Raw genomic sequence first — 19,834 nt, forward strand, 5'->3', positions numbered from 1 at the left:
GCTTGCAGCTTGGGCGCCATCTTTGAGGGAGGCAAGACAAAGCTTGGTGATTGGACAGCCACTGGACTCAGGTCACATTCACGTGCCTCTGCTGCTGTAGTCTCAGACCTCAAGGCTTCTCTCATTGTCATGTGTGTAGGAACCAGCTAGGGGTCTGGTGAGAATTTACATCCTGACTCAGTAGATTCTGGTAGAGCCGGTGACTGTGGTTCTGGGGCTAGATTCCACATAGGAAAGTTGGAGGATGAACTACTTGGACCTTAATAGCACATTTCTCTGAAGAAAAGTGGCCGTTATCCAAACTATGTCTTTATCACATCCTTTTCCCTCAGCTTCTACCTGGTGAGTCAATTTAAGAGGCACTACCAAAGCCACGTCTTCTCCACATGGGACTATTAAAGACTGTAAGAGAAAGCCTTGACTGAGTAGTCTCCCCTGAGTTCAATCATCAAGTTTTCAGAACCTTGGGATGCCTTGATAGTGCCCTTGAGGCTAAAGAGATCATGTAAGGAGCTCTGGTGGCCTAGTGGCAAGAAGCTGCAGTGCAATCCTGAAGGCATGCAGTTTGAGGCCACGAGCTTCTCTGTGGAAGAACGATGGGCAGTCTCCTTCCTTGCAGTTAACTGCCTCTGAAAACCCACTGGAGGGTCAGCCATGGGTCGGTTCCAGCTCCACAAAACACAACCACAAAGGGATCATGTAGTTTCTGTCACAGCTGTTCAGCTCTCTCATTATACTCAAAAGCAGCCATTACAAAAAAAAAAAATAGATAATTGAGTGGGTATGACTGTTTACTGAGAAAACTTCATTTGCAAAAACAGGCACTGGCCTCTAGGTTGGAATTTTCTGACCCCTGCATAACATAACAGGCTGCTAACCAGAAGGTCAGAGATTCCAATCCACCAGCTGCTCCTTAGGAGAAAGATGGGCAGTCTCCTCTCATAAAGATTTACAGCCTCAAAAATCTCATTGAGGGTCAGTATGAGTCAGACTTGACTTGACAGCAGTGCGTTTTGGGTTTTGGCTTTATGTGGAAGCAGTTTCACTTGAGTACTTGGTGAAGATGTTCTGCTCAGTTGGGGTGTTGTGGTTTTTTTCACAGTCCTAGAAGAACTTCCGGTAATGGTTGTCTTTATTTCCAGATTCTGTCTCAGAAAGAAGGGTGGAGGAGCAGGACTTAGCACCAACCCAGGAGAAACTCTCACCAAGCAAAACTACAGAAAGGAAAGCCAAGGACAGCAGGCGTATAGTGAAGAGTGCTCAGGACCTGAGCGATGTGTCGATGGATGAAGTGGGCATCCCACTCCGGGTACGCATACTTACCCAGAAAGCCCTCCTTCAGTATCCCAGCAGGCCCCTACACATTTCCCTGAGCACACATGAACCTGTATGCAGGTTACAGAGGTCCATGGCAAGGACCTCACCATGTCCACTCACCGAGCCGATTGACTACTTGCTGCTTTCACGCTGGCCTCATGTGCTGCAGCTCCGCCCAAGGTGGCATTCTTAAGAAAAGGGTTTCATGGTCAATGAATATGAGGAGAAGCTGGGTGTGACAAAAAGAGAGGATTAGGGTTTTGTGCGAGTAGCATATCTGGGAGGCTTTAGGCACGTGAAAGTCAAGGGGAGAGTTCTGGAAGGAGGGGGAGGTAGGAAAATGTGCAACAATGAATGAATGAAAATTCAACTTTCCTTCTGTTAAACTTCTATTAAAATCACAATTTAAAAAGTTTTTAAAAAAGAGGGGGAGAGTGCTGTATTTCCCCATTTCCCTTTATTCTGTGATGCACACACAGAAATTGTTGTTCCTGAGTTGTTTAGACAACCCTGGGGAGAATGAATGAAGCCATGGTGGCACATGGGTTAAGCCCTTCGCTGCTGAACAAAAGGATTAGCCCACCAGCCACTCCACAGAAGACAGACATGGCAGTCAGCTGCCATAAAGATTTACAGACGTGGAAACCCTCTGACCCTTGTACTCTGTCCTACAGGGTCACATCGAGTCAGAATTGACTCAAAGGCAGTGATTGTTGTTAAGTGCCATTGAGCTGACTACAACTCATAGCAATCCTGTGAACAACAGATCTGAACCCCGCTCTGTCCTCTATTATCCCCATCACCTCTGACACATCAGAGCCCATTGCTGAAGTCACCGTATCAGTCTGTGTCATTGGGGGTTTTCCTCTTCTTTGCTGACCCTCTATCTTTCCAAGCATGATGTCCCTTTCTAAGGAATAGCCTCACCTAGCTACATGTCTAAAGTCTAAAAAACAAATCTTCATCATCTTTGCCCCCAAGGAGCTCTCTAACCACACTTTTTCCAAGACGTACCTGTTTAGTTTTTTTGGCAGTCCATGGGGTATTCAGTACTCTTTTTCTTTTTTTATTCTTATTCTTTGTCCAGCTCTCAGATGCATAGCAGGTAATTCAGAAGACCATGAGTCAGGTGCCTGAAGCAGGTGCAACTTAGTCTTCAAACTGACATCATTGCTGTTATCATTTTGGAGAGATTCCTGACAGTAGGCTTGCCCAATGCAAAGGCAGTAGATGGATTATATTTATTATAAGAGCCCTGGTTGAACAAGAGCTAAAGCACTGACTAATAGAAAGGTCGGTGATTTGAACCCACCAGTTGGTCCATGAGAGAAGAATGACAACCTGCTTTTTAGAGTCTTCTCCAAGATTAAGGGCAGTTCTGCTCTGTCCTTCAGGGTTGCTGGGGATGGAATTGACTCTGTAACAGTGGGCTGAGTTTGGTTTGTAAGAGAGTGAAAGGAACAGGGTCTTTGGGTTCAGGAAGAGGATCCTTTGATGGGAGACATCTCGTCCTAAGAGAGTCGAAAACTTAAAGAGAACCACAGAGTGGTTTCCACTTGTCCAGAGCCCTAGAAAGCCCACTCCTCACCCACTGCTGTCCATTTGGTTGTGGGCCTCCCTCAAGTTCCTGAACCCACTGCTCTCTCAGTCAACTAAAGGCTCCAGAGCAGAGGGGATTTGGTACAGTCCTGCCCCAGCTCTCCTTAAGCCCGAAGAATTCCAGGGTTAGGGTGGTTTCCACTTCTTCCCCTGTACCCCTGTGATTGTCATGTAGGCAAATGGACTGTTATCACTTACAGGGAGGCATGCTACCCAGCAAACAGAAACAGCAGTGGGCTAAGCCCCTGAAGGCCTGTTCTGTGGTCGCAAGGGATAATACAGAATTATTACAAATAGAAATAGCGGCTCCCCTTTATCCATGCATAATCTCATTCTATCACCACTCTCCTTACTAGGTGGAATATCATTACCTTTTACAGGTGAGGAAACAGATTCAAAGGGATTATTTTCTTTTTCCAAGGTTACTTTGCTTGTAGGTGGCATTGTGTCAAATGGCTTCCCACTCATCTTTCTACCAGCTCTGTGACCTTGAACGATTCACTTTGACTTTCTGTATCTCATTTTCTCATCTCTATCATGGGAGTGAAAAATATCTGATCTGATCAAACCACATATCTATCTCCTTCTTTATTTTTAACTTTTAAAAAAAGCTTTGTGGCGAGGATGAATATTCACCGATGCTATAATGGGTGGTTTTAATGTATGCGTTCTAAATCTGGCCCTAGGGAAGGTGACTTAGATACACTTCTGCAGAATAAACCAGAAGTTTCAGAGGTCTACCCTAATAAGAAACCCTTTCCCTCTTTACTTCAGTCTAGTGCAGTTTATGTGGATGAAAAATCTTAAGCAGGAAAAATATTTATTCTCTTTATTATTATTATTATTATTAACATTATGTAAGAATAGATGTATTCCAAGTGGATCCTTGTCTACTTCAAGACCTATATCATTACGACTTAATATTATTAGTCTTGTAGATTCAGTTCTGAATTTCTTGCTCTGTTCTTTCCCCAAAATGTTTAATTTTGAAAAAGATTTAAATGAAGGATTGCAAAGGTACATAAAATTGCACATCTAGGGTTTTTTGTTTGTTTGTCTTCCATCACATCTAAGTTTTGACTTTAGATGCTGCCATTCTGTTTGATTTTAAACTTGTAATCCTAGAAGTTTTAAAATTTGCCAAGATTTTGATTTCCTTTTGTTGTTTTTTTTTTTGCCTTTGTTTTCTTCCAGAATACCGAGAGATCAAAAGACTGGTACAAGACTATGTTTAAACAGATCCACAAACTAAACAGAGGTACTGATTTTATTTCTAGACCTTGTGCTGTCCTGTGCTTTGCTGTTGTATGTTGACTGTTGTATGTTGGGGTGAGGGCTTATGCGCTCTTTGCTCAGTGCCAGAAGATGGGCCCTATGGCTGGATCCATTAGGGACTGGCCTGCCTGAACCTAGCAATCTACCTTCAGAGTCAAGGAGGGAGGAGGCTCTGCATCTGCCACAGGTTTGGACTTTGAGGGCATCCCTCAAGCTCCACCTCCCTCCCAGATGCTGTGGAACCTATCTGCTTGTGCTCCAGCATCTACCTGCCTGGGGATGCAAGCAGCTCCAACTCTCACCCGCTTCCAGCTTGAAGTGCATCTCCATGTGTCGGCCCACGACTGCCTTAGGGTCAGCATGAGCTGTGAAAGCACTGGACTGGCTCTTAAGAACACTGGATTCCCACCTGGAGACAGTGCCCCAAGCATTTGGACCAGTTTTACAACCTGTCTGTGATTATCCTACTTTCAAGGTCACAGCGTCCAGAGGAGAGAAACCCATTGCCAGGGCTTCGTTTTGCAATGAACTGATACGAACCAGAACAGATTAATTCAAAGCTCCAGGCATGCCTCTTGGAGAGGAATGCATGGTGCACCTGTGAGGCAGCCTGAATGTAAAAAAATAATCTTCCCCAGCTGGGAGCCAGAACTTGGCAGGTAGCTCTGAGAGTCGGTCCAGAGCTGACACACCAGCACCCGCTCATGTTGGAAGGAATGTGCTTCCAAATCAGAGGCCCACGGAGCTCTTAGCAGATGATGCAGCATGATGACAGAGTCCCAGGCCAGTGCTCGGGCAGATTCAGGACATCCCACCCTCAGCTCTCATTGCCTTTGTGCTGCCAATCAGCTGATAAACAGGGATGTCACTGCACAGTGGGAGATGTACCACTGCCCCCACTGACAGACCATCCGGCCTTCCCTGTGGCCAAATCCAGTCTGGCCACCTGGCGCAGATGACACATGAAGGCAGAGCCCAAGCGTTCTGGTCAGTGTTCCACCTCAGCTGCAAATAGCCATTTTCTCCGATTAGCTGTGGGTGCCAATTCGCATCACTGTTCATTACCGTCTGCAGCATTCAGCGTGGCCCAGGGTGTGCCCTTCCTCAGACTTCCTGAATCCTGAGACATTCAGTATCAAGCATATAATATACATCGTGGTTGGGAGGTTGCGCTCAGCCATGGTGGTGGCGCTGAAGGCTGTCTCTTGGACTGGCTGTGGTCGGTTACATTGTTCACATCTCCCGACTTATATTTTCTGGAGCAATCTGTGTCTCAACCTTCAGACCCAGCTTCCGCAGCTCAAATGCTGAACCCTGGGTGCAATCATGCAAAAATCATTCTGCCCACAAGCAGCCTTGATCCCCTCAAAGATCAGAGTTGTTAACTCAACCTAAATTACAGGTTCTCATCTAAACTCTCTGTGCTACACATAGGTAGCATGGTAGCGTTATTTAAAAATTAACAACCCACGTGTTTACCTTAACTCTAATGCCCACAACATAGCTTTGATTAAAAAAAAATTTATATATATATATAGATATATAAATATATGTATGTATATATATATATATATATATATATATATATATATATATATATATATATATATATATATATAAAACTTTGGTGATAGGATTTCTTTACTTATTATTCACAAGCTTACTTACTATTTTTGCCTATGAAAACTTTACAAGTTTTAAAAGTTGTGTTAAATCTTCCTGGTCCATAGAGCCTGTAACCAACCATGTAATCATTTGTCCAAGAAAAAAAACTGTATTCTGTCTTTAGATGTGTCTCAGAAATTCAGGCATAAGGACTGGATTTCTTTTTTCAATGGCAGTTTGAATTTATATGTCTCTGTATATCTCAATAGTGATGCTCCACAAGCCCCAGGATTCAGGGACCTGCATTATGTATGATTCCCAGTCGTTCATTCTCTCCATTTGTATCTTCTTCTATTCTCTCTCCCAAACCTGCTCTCTTCTGCCCAGACACTCCTGAAGAAAACCCTTATTTCCCTACGTACAAATTCCCTGAACTTCTTGAAATCCAGCAAAATTCTGAAGGTACCATAAAACTTAGCGAGTTTATCTGTTGTCTTAGCCTTAAATTAATTCCTATAGTTCCATTATAGGAATAAGATTTGGCTTTTAGACTTTTATCTTTTTTTTTTCTTTTTCGATTAGTCAAAATTTTATTTCACTCATTTGCATGATATGCTGTTAAAATGACTAAATCCTTTCTAACGCATTAATCTATTTTTAAGTGTGATGCCCGTGTGTTTTAATAACACTAAAATAGGTAATCAGTCATTCGAAAGAGTCAACTGGGGATTTGTCACTTCCCCTATGTCAAGGTGGATAGTTTCAAAATCCCCTGCTTTTTCTCTGCTACAGAGGACACTCCTTACACTCCTACCTACCAGTTTCCTGCTTCTACTCCTAGTCCTAAATCGGAAGGTAATTCAAGGAAAATTGTGTGCCCCCCTTTGTACTGCTGGTGTTCCTTTCTTTTTCACTTTGGGGTTTTTCCTGGTTGCTAAGAGCTGTCTCCCAATCATTTGCTTCCCTCTAACCTTGTGTTCTGTGATGTCTTGCTCCTCGCTGGCCATATAACCAGAGTCTATCCAGATGGCATTTTATTCCTGTTCTCTTAAGGTTTACGTAATTATAATGGGATAGCCAGTATAACTTAGTTATACTTCTTTGAACATTGTGCGAATCTGGGGCAGCCTCTCCTTACCCATCCACCCAGGGCTCTGCGTTTGGGGAGATCACGTAGTACTGATGGCTGGGCAGTGGCTTGGGAAAACTGAGTTGTGATGGCTGATGGGCAGAAGGAGGTCCTGCCAGCTTTCAACATCAACGAAATCACGTGGTCCGTATTTGTGTCGCTGACACAAGCCCTGTGGTTTATCTTCCTGCTTGTGGAGAATTCCTGACATGATTTCAAGGTATCAACTCAGTGATAGTAGGAGATTATATCTCTTGAAAATAAGGGTTTTATACGAGCTGGAAAGCATTTCATGAAAAAGCTGACAAGGAATTTGGACCTATTCAGACAACCTCATCTAAGAGATATTATTTCCCTATTGGGAGCACAGCCACCTCTAAGAGAGATTATATTCTGGGACAAAAAGTTTCAAGTGTAAAATAATCATTCTAACTAGCCTAGTGCTGGAGAAGGTTCTAAAAGGTAAGTAAAGGACAACATCCTGATAAATTATCACGGTCTTAGGAATTGCTTGATATTTCTGTAAGTGGTCAAAAAAAATAAGAGTGATTGGGGTGGAATCTGAAGAGGGCAATGTTTGTTAAGGGCTATTCTAGGATAAGGTGTTGAGTGCTGTGAACTTTGTCATTTTATTCAGCCAAGACCAAGCACTGAATGCTGTCGTTGGCACTGAGGCTGTTGCCCTGAGTGAGACACGACCCTTGTCCTCAAGGAGCTCACGTCCAGTAAGGAATCAGACAAGGCCACCTTGACAGATTATGTCCAATGTGATAGCAGTTTCAGAAGCAGATGTCTAAAAGGCCATAGAAAACCTTGCTGCATAGTAGGTGCCCAGCAAGTACATGGGGCACGCTGGTGGAAGAAATGTTGAGCCTGTGGACCCAGTTCTTTTGTAGGGATGAAACCCAGCTCTAGCCCCTTGTCATTTTTCTGCTTGAATCAGCTCAGCAAAGTGTCATAAATCCTTTTCACCGATGATTAAGTCATATATTCCGTCATTCACCAAATACCTACTGATAATTTAATGTAGTAAAAATAATGCCCTAGAAACTGCCAGATCTAAGCTTTAGTTCAAATATCACATTCCTGTGTTGGCCTCACAAAACTAAGCAAGATTTACTTCAATCTAAGAAATAGCCAAGTTTTGTTTGCCAGATCTATGGTTATTAACTATTTCCTTCCAAGGTCTTTTTGAGAGAAAAGTCTGTCAGACAAACCCAGACTTAAGAAAAAGTTAATCAGTTATTGTGTATTCATCACTAGCTTCTTCTCTGTCAACCAAAGCTTGTGTTTTGTGGGAGATGACTTGGTCTTTCTTTTATGGGGAGCTGGATCTAACCAGAACAGTGAGTTGAACACATGCAGAAGTTTTTCAGGCTATTTGTACCTGGATGTGGTGGTGATGATGATGATTTTCATTTGTACTTTACCTGAAAATTGAAAACCAAAATCATTCCTAAGTAAGGGCTCATTCCCTTCAAGGGAAGAGGACAAGGATTCAGTCACCTTTGATCATCGTGGCCCTCAAGGTATGGCGTCCAGACACGAGCAGGTGCTAGGATACCCGGAAAGGTCCTGTGGAGAACAGTGATTCCAGTGAATGGAAAAACGACCTGCCATATGCGTGTTGCAGACAGTGACAGCAGCTTTGCCAGGCAGCTTGACTGTTGATCTGAAATCCATTTCACTGCCTCTTTCCCACCTGCTGTTGGAGCTTCTAAGTGACCAACCACCAAGACTGGCGGCCCTGGCTAACAGCAACATCTGCTTTCTCATCCACATGAGACACAGAAGGCACAGGGTGTTTGCTTACAGACATAAACGGCAGTGGATGATGCAGTACCGCTTTATGTTTCATTTAGAAGCCAGTCTTACTATGTTTCCTTTATAGAGACAAAGAAGAAATAGTTGTCTTCAGGGGTAAAGAGGAGGGAGGATTAGATTGGACTTCAAGTTTCATTATAAAGGTGATTAGACCTGACCACAAATTTCGAAGAAATGTTCTCTCTCAGAGGTCTTTTCAAAGATTTCATCCCTTGTACCCAGCCCTGCCTAGATGACAGATGCTGGAACAATCACTGATTTATTTAATGAGATGAAGACTTTCTACAAATGAGTGAAACTTTGTGCTAAAAGATTTTAAAGGGTTGATTCCCCCCCCCCTTAAATGTTTTAGGTATTTTGCTTCAACCATGTGTGGTATGGAGGTCTCTGGGCACCCACAGCCCTTATCAGCCCTGTCCTTGGTGCTGTTCCAGCCCTCCTCCTGGGGCCCAGGGGTCTGTGCACATCCTTCCTAACAAAGGGAAGCTTTATATCTTTAGAAAAATGTATTAAAGACAGATCAGTGCTGAATGGAAGCTGTACATACAGATCTTAATGAACATTGAAAAAAGAGACAGTTTTGCTGAGAAATGTGAGCTGCTGTTTCAGAGTCTACAACCTGGGGAGCAGAAAACAGGTTATAACTGGTACCGTTTGTTTCATTTAAAATTCAGAATGAGACTGACTTGTAATAAATTTCTCAGAAGCTTTGCCTTTAATCTACTGCCTTTAAAAAAAAACCCACAAAACAAAAACAAACCCCACTACTGCCTCTAACTTATAGCTGTTTCTACAGTCTAGAAAAGACATTTCTAAGTATCTTACAGTGGATTCTCTCAAATAACAACAGTGAAAAATAAACGTCTGGCCAGACTTTGAGAAGATAAATGATCCTGTCTGAATCAATCAGGTTTAAAATGTGTTAAAACAAAAACCTTGCCGAAACGAACAAAGAATAGTCACTTCTAATCATTTTACAGTCTTAGAGAGAGAGAGAGAGAGAGAGAGAGCGAGCGAGCGAGCATGCACAGTTATGTCATGAGCTTCATGGGAGAAATTGAGTATAGGGCATTGGGGAGGAGGGTAGAGTGGAGAGCTCTGGGAGGGTAGCCCTTAGGGTGTTGTGCTGCTAACCCAATTGTGGCACTTGTTTGGTGGTTCAAATCCACCGACAACGCCCCAGGAGAAAGATGGACCATTTCCTCACTTGCATATTACAGCTTCAGAAAACCACCTGGAGGCTCAGCTATGAGTCAGTTCCAACTTGATAGCAATGAGATCATGAGGGAGAATGGATGCACGAGATTTGTTTCCTATAATTTTGTTACGTGCCCTCATAATGAAAAAAAAACAAAACCCAAGTAAAAATAGTAAGAAATCCCTTGGAAATAGCATTCAAGTAAGTGAGCCCTGGGAGCCTGGTGGCCTACCACTCGGCTGCTGACCGAGAGAGTTCATTGGTTCGAACCCACCCTTGCTCAAGGGAGAGAGATATGGTGTAACCCTCTGGAGCAGTTCTACCCTGTCCTACAGGTCCCCGTCAGCCAGAATTGACTTACAGGAATCCACGTGGCTTTTGTCTTAGACTGAGTATTACTTTCCGTGTCATTTACCTTGCACTTGACCATCTCCTTCCCATCATTTCTTCCCTTTTGATACAGAGCTATTTGTCTTTGAATGTCATCCTATTCTTTCAGAAGTCCTTTCCTTGCATCTGAGATGATGCTTGTTCAGTAAGATTGTAGAGGTGAAGAGAAGGGGTGTTGCTGGGCACCTTTACAGCTGTGACCACAGAAGGGTTACAGAGACGAGTCTGCAGAAATCTTACTATGTTTTTCCCCAGAATAGGCCAAGAGGGATACAAGCCAAAGGAAATAGTGTCCCCTTTCCTTTCTCTCCTGCCTTAAGATACAGAGTCTGCAATAATAATGAGGCTGCTACTTATTGTGCTCTTGCTGTATACCGTGGTCCATCCTGAATGCATAACAGGTCATTTCATCCTCATAGTGATTGTAGGAGATAGGCTGCCTTTTAGTAAATGTAGAGACTGAAACTCAGAGAGGTTAAGTAACATATACACGTTCACATAGTAAGTGGCAGAGTGAACGTTCAAGTTCAGATCTGCATGACACACATCCCCCCCAAGCATGTGGTTTTACTGACTGTGTCAGTCTGCTGATTCCTTCCCCTTTCCTGATATGCCTTGTATTTGGTTTTCCACCTTTGGAAGGCTGACACCTCACCCTGGCCTCCAGCTCCTTCTGCTTCTGAGTCAGTCATGCCTTAGTCGTCTTCTGAGCTAGAGTCTCCCAGGATAGTGTTGGAAAAGATACTCGGGTGATTTTGAGTCCACAACCAGGATTGAGAACCACCAGAATGGAGGGACCTCAGCCCTTCTCACCATTCGGAATGAAGGGAGATATTCACCCAGATAGATTTTGGGTAATTTTGATAGAGATGAGTAGGGAGACCATATCCAAATAATATACTAACTCTCTTGATATGTTTGAGGCCATGAAATGAAAGATATTTTCAACAACTTTTACTTCATGGACGATGTCGTAGGTGATTCCGTGAGCTGTGTCATTGGGAAGGTTGGTCAGCAGAGGTAGAGTCCCAGACTCCAGCTTCCCTCTTGCTTTTGGATCTCAGATCTCATCCATGACTTTTCAGGATGTGGGTAGCCACTGCCACCTCCTGGTGAAGTGATTTTAGACACCACCTGAAGGCATCTCCAGGTTTGGGCACATATTATGCCGTAGAGGCCTACCTCCTTATGCTTTTCCCACATTCCTAGACAAGGATGTGATATTTGAGCAAATAGAAGGTCAGTGAAGAAGGAGAAGACCTTCAGTGAAGGGGGTTGACATAGAGGCAGTGGCTGAAACAGTGGGCTTAACTCAGCAGAGATTGTGAGCAAGATGCCAGATCAGGCAGGCTTGGTTCTGCTGGATGTAGGGTTGTCCAAGGAAACCTGATGGCAGCTCTGGTGGCCTAGTGGCAAGAAGCTGCACTGCAATCCTAAAGGCACTTGGTTCAAGGCCACCAGCTGCTCTGAGGTAGAAGGATGGGCAATCTCCTCCCATGTGATTAATTGCCTCTGAAAACCTGCCTGAGGGTCAGCTGTGGGTTGGTTCCAACTCTACCATATATAACCACAACAGACAATGTTGCTCTAAGGCAAGGCTTTAAGGAAGCTCATTTTCCCAGGCATATCTGGATTTGAGTTAAAATAACCTCCTATCAGCCTTGCAGACTGTCTAAGAATAGCCTTATTCTGCTTGAGTTTTAAGCAAGTTGTTCTAATGTGAAGCTGTTTGGCCAGGATCTTTGCCTCTTGCCCCAAACTCCAGCTAGTACTGCCCAGAGGAGGGAGGGACGGGGCCACCCTGAGCCATCACCTTTGCTCTCCTGACAAACGCTGCCTCAGAAAGTCCCCGCCTGACCAGCGGACAAAGCCTCCGCCTGGTCTGCAAGACAGTTGAGGAATAGTGGCGGCTCTTCTGTTCTACTCTTGAGCCTCGAGTAGGAGGTGAGAATGGTGAGTCATGTCCACTTCTTTGGCTCTTATACTTTATCCTTTAACATTTTTCCTGTTCCACTTCATTTCCTCCTTCAGAATTCCCCCCCACCTCACCCCTCCCCCCAAACACTTGTTTGCTGCACCAGCACTATACTCCATTTTAATCTTTTTTATTCTATAAGACTTCATGACCTTTAACGAAAACATCCACAGCTTGGGGAATCATTTGCCAAGCCTCTCCTGTCTTCTTGGTGGATATGCCCTATCTCTTCTTTTGCTTATTTTCCATCTCAACCAAGACTTTGTATTCGACCCTACATACCTTTCTCTTTCTTTGAGTACTTTTACTTGCGATTTGTGTGCATTCTTGTGTGTGTGTGTGTGTGTGTGTGTGTGTGTGTAAGCATGAGTCTGCCTTTAGTGTCTTTCTACTTTCTCCCTAATCATGTGTGAAAAAAGCAAGAGAAAGAATGAATTTGAACAAGGAAGAGATTATATTAAAAAGGAGCTGTTAAAAAAAAGGAGCTGTTAGTGTTATAAAAAATAATTTTACATTAAAAAATGATTTTCTGTTTAAAGCCCTACGGAATGTATAAAATGGAAATGTAATTTATGTAGGCAAGTGATTATGTAAATGGTGCTTTCTGCCCAGCATCTCATTTTGGTTAAGTTGCATAGTTTTTTTAAGAAATATTTTTCAGCCAGCTTTTTCTTCATTTATCTGTTGTCTCTGAGGTGCTTATAAATTCTCAAAAAACAGACAAACTGTAACCACCAGGAAGAATCTTTTGGAAGTTCATTTAAAGTCTCTGTGATTAAAAAGACAAATAGGTGCCACTAGGCGGTTTTAGGAAAGTGTTGTTATGTACCGTCAAGTAAGAACCGAGTCATAGCTGACCTTACTGCATTTTCAGAGGCAGTAAGCCACGGAGGAAGAGATTGCCCATCTTTCTCCCATGGAGCAGCTGGTGGATTTGAACCCCCTACCTTTGGCATGGTAATGCAGCTCCTCACCCCTAAGCCACCAGACCTCGCTTTTAGGAAAATTATTGTTGTTATGTGCTATTGAATTGAGTACGACTCATAGCAACTTCATGAACAGTAGATCTGAGCCTGCCCTGCCCTGTGCCTTCTTCATCATCTCTGACGTACTTGTGCTGTTGAGTCGTAAAAGCCGTATAACTGACCATCCAGCAGATTTTCAGAGACAGTAAATCCTCCTCCTTCCACAGAGCAGCTGGTAGATTTGAATTGTGTGCCTTTGGGATTGCAGTGCAGCTTCTTACCGCTATGTGTGTTGAGTCCCCAAACTGAGCTTCGAAGGACAAGTTTTAAAAGCCCACTTGAGAAGGGTGAGTATGTAACCTCAGAGCTCAGCAGGGTCCTTCATGGGCCAGGAGTGAGTTGTTTACCCTGTGTCAACCCTGCTCAGTGTTGGAACTTTCTGGAATCATTGGCACAGGAAGTTCTATGTGTTGCTGCCAAAGATTGATGTCCTCTGCTTGGTGCTCTGGGGGTACAACCAGCCAGTGGCCCCACCACCAGCAGGAATCACAAGCGTCTGGCTCAGCCGGGGCCACTGTGGCATTGTTTCAGAGAACTCACGGTTAGCAATGAGGGAGGGCAGGATTTCAGATGCTGTTTCATAAACAACTTGGGCAATATTTCATTTAGTATTGTAACTGTGATTTTTTTAAAAGCCCCCTCCCATTTCATTTGACTAGCTGTAGTGTCTAAAAAGGTAGACGAATAATCCCTTTTTGGCATTACTAGCATCATACCTGACTTTCCCAGTGTAGGACTAGCCTACCAGAAGAAGATAACAGAAGCCAATGGAAGATATAGCAAGAAGGACTCAGATTCACAGATTGTCCTTGGAGACCAGCAAGGGGAAGACTAGAGGGGAGGGAGGTACCTGAGAGGACTCGTGATTGAGTGTCACCTGGGAGGGGTGCTGCTGAAAACTAGGGCAAAGGGGCTGGAAAGAATCCTGACCAGCACTGCAGTGGGAGACCACACCCTCCCTGCCTATTCTAATGCAGTGACATAGTTTTTCACCTTGCCCAGGACAGCATAGAGGAGGTTAGAGTGGAAGAACACGTGTCCATTCCTATCCCAGGACTCAGGCAGCGTAGGGAAGTGGAGTCAGAAAGGCCTGGAATCCCTCCCTGCTTTGTCTCTGCCTCACTGCATGACTGCAGACGAGTTTCTTAACCTCTCTGAGGCTTTCCTTAATTGTAAAATGAAGAAGTAATATTACTTACTTCACAATCTGTATAAGAATGAAGTGAAGAGATGAGTGAAAAACTAGTTTTTTTGTAAACTTTTTTTCAAGTCACAATTTTAAAAAGTCCAGTCACTGTTAGGTCCTTGATAGTGATAGCTACAATTACTGTTTTATTCACATAACAGCTATACAAATGTAAACATATAAATTGCCCTCATTAGATTTCTTAAAACATAAAAAAGTAAAAGAACAAATGACACATCCCTCTTAGAACTTGTTCTAAATGCTGAATTGTTCAGATTAATTTGTACAGCTTCAATTTGCCCTCTTAAAATAATGAAACTTATGGAGAGGAGAGACTAAGGAAAGGTTTACACACAGATAGAAACAATTGTGGAGGGTTGACAGGGACAGGAGGGGAAGGACACAGAGCGAAGATTGGCAGATGGGGGGATAGGGTGGGGGGAGAGGGAGGGTCGAGCAAGGTTTCAGTAAAACGTAAGTCAATGATGATATTGTACAATGATGGAATTGTACAATTGCAGTTAATGTTCCAAAACAAAATGTATGTCAGTGATTGAATGAAAACCAGTTTTTTCAAACTGGTGAACTAAAGTCTGACTAGCAGTCTCAGATCCTGTGGAAATGACCTGTAGTCCTGGGTGAGTGAGCTGCATTTTTTCCCTACCAACTCCAAGTAATAAGAGACTAGTTTTAAGAATATCTACTTGGTCAGACTGCCTCAGCTCCACCCACTCATAGTCTCCTTTGTCTTCTGTGGCTTCTTAGAGTGCAAAAAATTGTTTAATTCCCTAAGTAGTACTATTTTTTTCATCCTATAAAAATGATACCTAGTTTTCTTCTAATAAACTTTCTGGAATTTTACATTAAATAGCTCTAGGGGAAAGATTTTTTTTTTCTTTTGAAGAACTCAAACTTTGAATATTTAAATACCATTTTCTTCCATGACAATTTTGATTTTTTACCTCCAGCACCAGATTAATAGCAATACAGTTGTGTTGTTGTTATGTTGGAACCGACTCAAAGCTGGGCTTCCATAGGGTTTTACACAGTAATTCACAAGGTAGAAGACTGCTCATCCTTCTCCTGGAGAGCAGCTGGTGGATTCGAACCATGTGCCTTTGGGTTGACAGCACAACTCCTTACCACTAAGTCACCAGAGCCCCTAGATATACAGTAAAACCTGAACCTGTATAATGCAGCAGACTGTCAGCTGAGGATAACTCAAGTATTTTCCATGAATAGCAAAAGAAAAGTAGTGCTGTACCTGTCAAAGGCAGAAGACTTACATGACCCTCCAGAATGAAGCAGAACTTTCTGTTTTCCCCTCTATAAGTTTCACTGTTGATGATTATTGTTGCCTTCAGGTCAAGCATGACTCATAGTGACCCTATGAACAAAAGGCCTGAAGCCTTTCTGGAGCTATCATCATTTATCAAAGTTCATAGAGTTTCCAGGGGCTTGTTGAATAAGTAGATGTGCCACCCCTGCTTGCAACTCCCTTTACCATCTGCAGACAGGCTACATGTAAGTTCTCCGTGCTGCAGATAAGTTCAGGGTTTTGAGCAGTTCACACACTGCTTTCTGCCTCATTTGCATATGGAGGAGGCACCATTTTTCTAATCAGATTCCTACAGTCAAAGCTAGCTTTTACTTCTCTTTGATATTGAGGCATTTTATCGGTGCAATGATCAAAGTTCTGTTAAAGAAAAAACTGCACAAAAAAATGAAAACACTCTTTCATACGCCTTATTTATGCTTCCCATTTTATCCAACCCCTTCCTCTGTCTCATCTTTAGAAATAAACATAAATAAACTTGCACACTTGATTTATTAAGGAAGGGGATTCCAAAGGAGTGTTGGTAGAACCCTGAGCCCTGCTCAACCTTAAAGCAAAAAAGAAAGGATTAGAACAGATAAAATGTGAGAGGAGTAAAGGCAGGAAGGGGCTACAATGAGGGAGACCAGAACAGTGCTTAGAATACTAGCAGTGTTAGTTTTATTTACATTTCCTGAAGTACTCTGGCTTTTTGTGAAACATAAAATGATACAGAGAAAAGGACTTAGTCATTAGATAGTCATTGTATCGAGAAAAGGACTTAGTCGTTACCATATTACATTGTTTTTACTTGCTTTCACAGGTTAATTTGTTTGCTTTGTTGACGCTGTTAGATAGTTGAAGGAAAGAGTTGGGTATTCATTCCATATTTGTGAATTCTAAATTCCAAGTTAGCAAAGTGTTACAGAATGGAAGATAATGACTGTTTTCAGACTAACTCTTGTTAGCATGATGCTTGGGAAGGGTTATCGCTACAGCTTTAATACCCTTTCTTCTCAGCATAGTCTCTACCTGTGGCCCAGATAGAAAACACAGGCACTGTTGGGAGAGCTTCAGCTCTTGTTTGATTGTGTGGGCCTTAGACCTCCAGAGTTCAGCTTTTTTAGGGGGAGCTGTCCCTCTTTGGTAGCCATTACCTACAACAGAAACGCATGTGAGATTATTTACCCCAGAGCTAGAATTTAGATAATTTGAGCAATACCTTTGCAGAGTAAACTGGATCACCACATCAAACACAAGCATCCTGTGTTTCTAGCAAGACATTCATTCACCTGTGAAACTTAAACACATTTTGGGGAAGTGGAGATAGGACCAATTTAATGGTACTTTTTGTCCTTACATGGGTCTTTCCCTGCTGCGAGCTCAGACCTAGCCTGGTTCACAGGACCCTATGTTCTGACTTTGGTTGTGGGGATTCTCTTGGGGAGGGCCTGTGGGGCACAGTCATCCCCCAGGTGTGAGGAATGTGCTCAGGACCCCAGGTCCTGTTGGCTGTGTGAGGTCAGCCAGCGTTGCTCCTCTGACACCCGCTGCAGTGTTGTGTACAGTGGTGGGCCTCTTACCTCCAGGAGGTAGGACACCAGCGTGCGACATGGAGGTGGGAGCGTAGAACGTGATTCTCTTACCTGAGATCTAGCTCTCCTGATTACATTTTGTTTTGTTCATCAGATGATGATTCAGATCTGTACTCTCCTCGATACTCCTTTTCTGATGACAGTAAGTGACTTTGAAATCCTGGTGTGGGGGAGGCAGGGAGGGTGGTGGTGGAGGGAACTCATTCCTGTTGTCAGTTTTCCTGGGAAGCCGTCCACTTTGAAAACCCTTTGTGTGTACTTTCTTTCTGCAGCAAAGTCTCCCATTTCCGTGCCTCGGTCAAAAAGTGAGACGAGCTACATAGATGGTGAGAAGGTAGTTAAGAGGTCGGCTACCCTACCGCTCCCAGCCCGCTCTTCCTTCCTAAAGTCAAGCTCAGAAAGGTAGGTATCCCAGTTGTTTGCTCATTGTTACCAGCCAGGACCTCGTCAGTGTCTGTTGAAACTTAGGAGCCTCTTTTCTTGAGAAAAATGAAAGCAGAGCTTTCCTTCTATCTGTCTATCTCTGTATGTGAACACAGTCAGCCCTGGTTTTAGTCTCTTGAACACAAGTTTTAGTCTCTTGAACACAAGTGTGCTCTCCCTCAGTGGGTCAGGCAACATCATAGCCCAGAGCCAGGTAGACCTCAAGTCTGTACCATCTCACACTGCTATCGAGTCTGAACTGGTACATAACTGAGTCTCCAGTGATTTTTAGAGGCTGTACATTTCAAGGAAGGAGATTGTCTGTCTTTCTCCTATGGAACCCTTGGTGGATTCGAACCACTTGCTCTTGGGTTGGCAGTGTAACTCCCTATCCACCGCGTCACCGGAGCTCCCTGTAAGCAATGAGTTATTCTTTTTTTAGTCTCAACTTCCTTATCTCTCAAAGGGAGACAGGGAAACTCCTACATGCTGTGGGGATAAAAGGGAGCTAATGCACACAGCAGTCTTAGTAATGCCTGACCCATAATATACGCTTAATTAAGGTTGAGTATGACTCATTTTTCGCAAGAAAAACCTTAGCTGTATTTCAGTAGATTTTATCAGGTATTTTTATACTCTGTGTGTATGCTGACAAGGGTTAGAGCACAAAAATTTTTTTTTAATTATTATTATTTTTTATTATCTTTTTGTGTGTGTACTGTCAAATCAGATATGATGGGTACAGGAGGAGATTGTCCTTCCTTCTCCATCTGGTGGATTTGAACCGTGCACCACTGGGATTGCACGGCAGCTTCTTGCCACGAGGCCACCACAGCTCGCACGAGCACAAAAAATTTTAAGAAGCAAGCTATCCTTTTTTGTACCTGCTTTATTTATGCAGCAGACGTAACTTTGAGGCATAAAGCTTTAGAGTCGTTCCAATGCTGGCATTGTTGTTGTTGTGTACCGTAAAGGCAGAACCAACCCATAGCTGACTCTCTGAAGGATTTTCAGAAGCAGTTAATGACACGGGAAATTGTCCCTCCTTCTCGCACAGTGATGGCATTAGTCTTGCTAAAAGCCCACCTGAATGGCCCCATTTTCTTGTATTGACTTCTGATTCTTTAAAAATGCCCTGTAGTAACCTTCAGATGCTGTCTGGACTGGTGTCCCTTGTACCTTCAAGCCTTACCTGCCAATTCTTTTAAACACATTCAGTGACTGGCCATATGGCTTCTTTTTTCGTTCATTTATGCACTCAGTTCCATGCCTCTGAATCAGAAAAATGAGATTATCGCTTAAGTATAAATGGAGTTTTAAAAGCCCCGCTTGTACTTAAGTGATATCTAACTGAAGCATGAGAGAATTAATCTGAAGTTTAAGCACATTTTTATTATTATTATTTTATGTGTGTACCATCAAATCGTGTCTAACTGGTACAGGAGGAGATTGCCCCTCCTTCTCCAGCAGAGCATCTGGTGGATTCAAACTGAATACCTCTGGGATTGCAGTGCAGCTTCTTGCCACTAGGCCACCAGAGCTCCCTCAAAGTTTGAGCACATTTATAAATCCTTTACAGGTACATTCATCAAGCACCCAATAGGGCTGTCTATGTATAGATTGATGGAGGACTATGAGCATAGATAGACCACCATTTCTGCCTTCAGGAATTTTATAACTTTATTATTAGTGAATGTTTTGATAAAAGAGTTGTGAAGAATCCTGATCACAAAGGAAGGAGATGCAGAGCAGAATTGCAAGTTATGATGGAATGCAGAATTTTTGGAGCCATGTTTTTGTTGTTGTTGATTTCATGGAGTCAAGCATGACTCATAATAACTCTATGAACAAAAGACCAAATGCCTTTCCATAACTATCGTCATTGCTCCAAGTTCATAGAGTTTCCAGAGTCATGTGGTTTAGAAAGTGGATGCCACTCCTGCTTCCCAACCTGTTTTACAACTGGGAGCTCCACCAA

The 19,834-nt window shown here is 43.1% G+C and overlaps 1 protein-coding gene across 1 annotated transcript in view; it reads left to right on the top strand.

Moving 5' to 3' along the window:
• The window catches only part of SORBS1 (sorbin and SH3 domain containing 1), a 115,830-nt gene that overhangs the window by 30,919 nt on the left and 65,077 nt on the right, over positions 1-19,834 (top strand). The window contains exons 7-12 of the mRNA XM_006880092.1: positions 1,143-1,309; positions 4,111-4,174; positions 6,184-6,258; positions 6,589-6,651; positions 17,528-17,575; positions 17,706-17,835. Of these exons, the coding sequence (XP_006880154.1) occupies positions 1,143-1,309; positions 4,111-4,174; positions 6,184-6,258; positions 6,589-6,651; positions 17,528-17,575; positions 17,706-17,835 (547 nt within the window). The remainder of the gene's footprint in view (positions 1-1,142; positions 1,310-4,110; positions 4,175-6,183; positions 6,259-6,588; positions 6,652-17,527; positions 17,576-17,705; positions 17,836-19,834) is intronic.

Source organism: Elephantulus edwardii, unplaced genomic scaffold (genome assembly GCF_000299155.1).
Source record: "Elephantulus edwardii isolate Elephantulus edwardi_28Jun2011 unplaced genomic scaffold, EleEdw1.0 scaffold00006, whole genome shotgun sequence".
Lineage (NCBI taxonomy): Eukaryota > Metazoa > Chordata > Mammalia > Macroscelidea > Macroscelididae > Elephantulus > Elephantulus edwardii.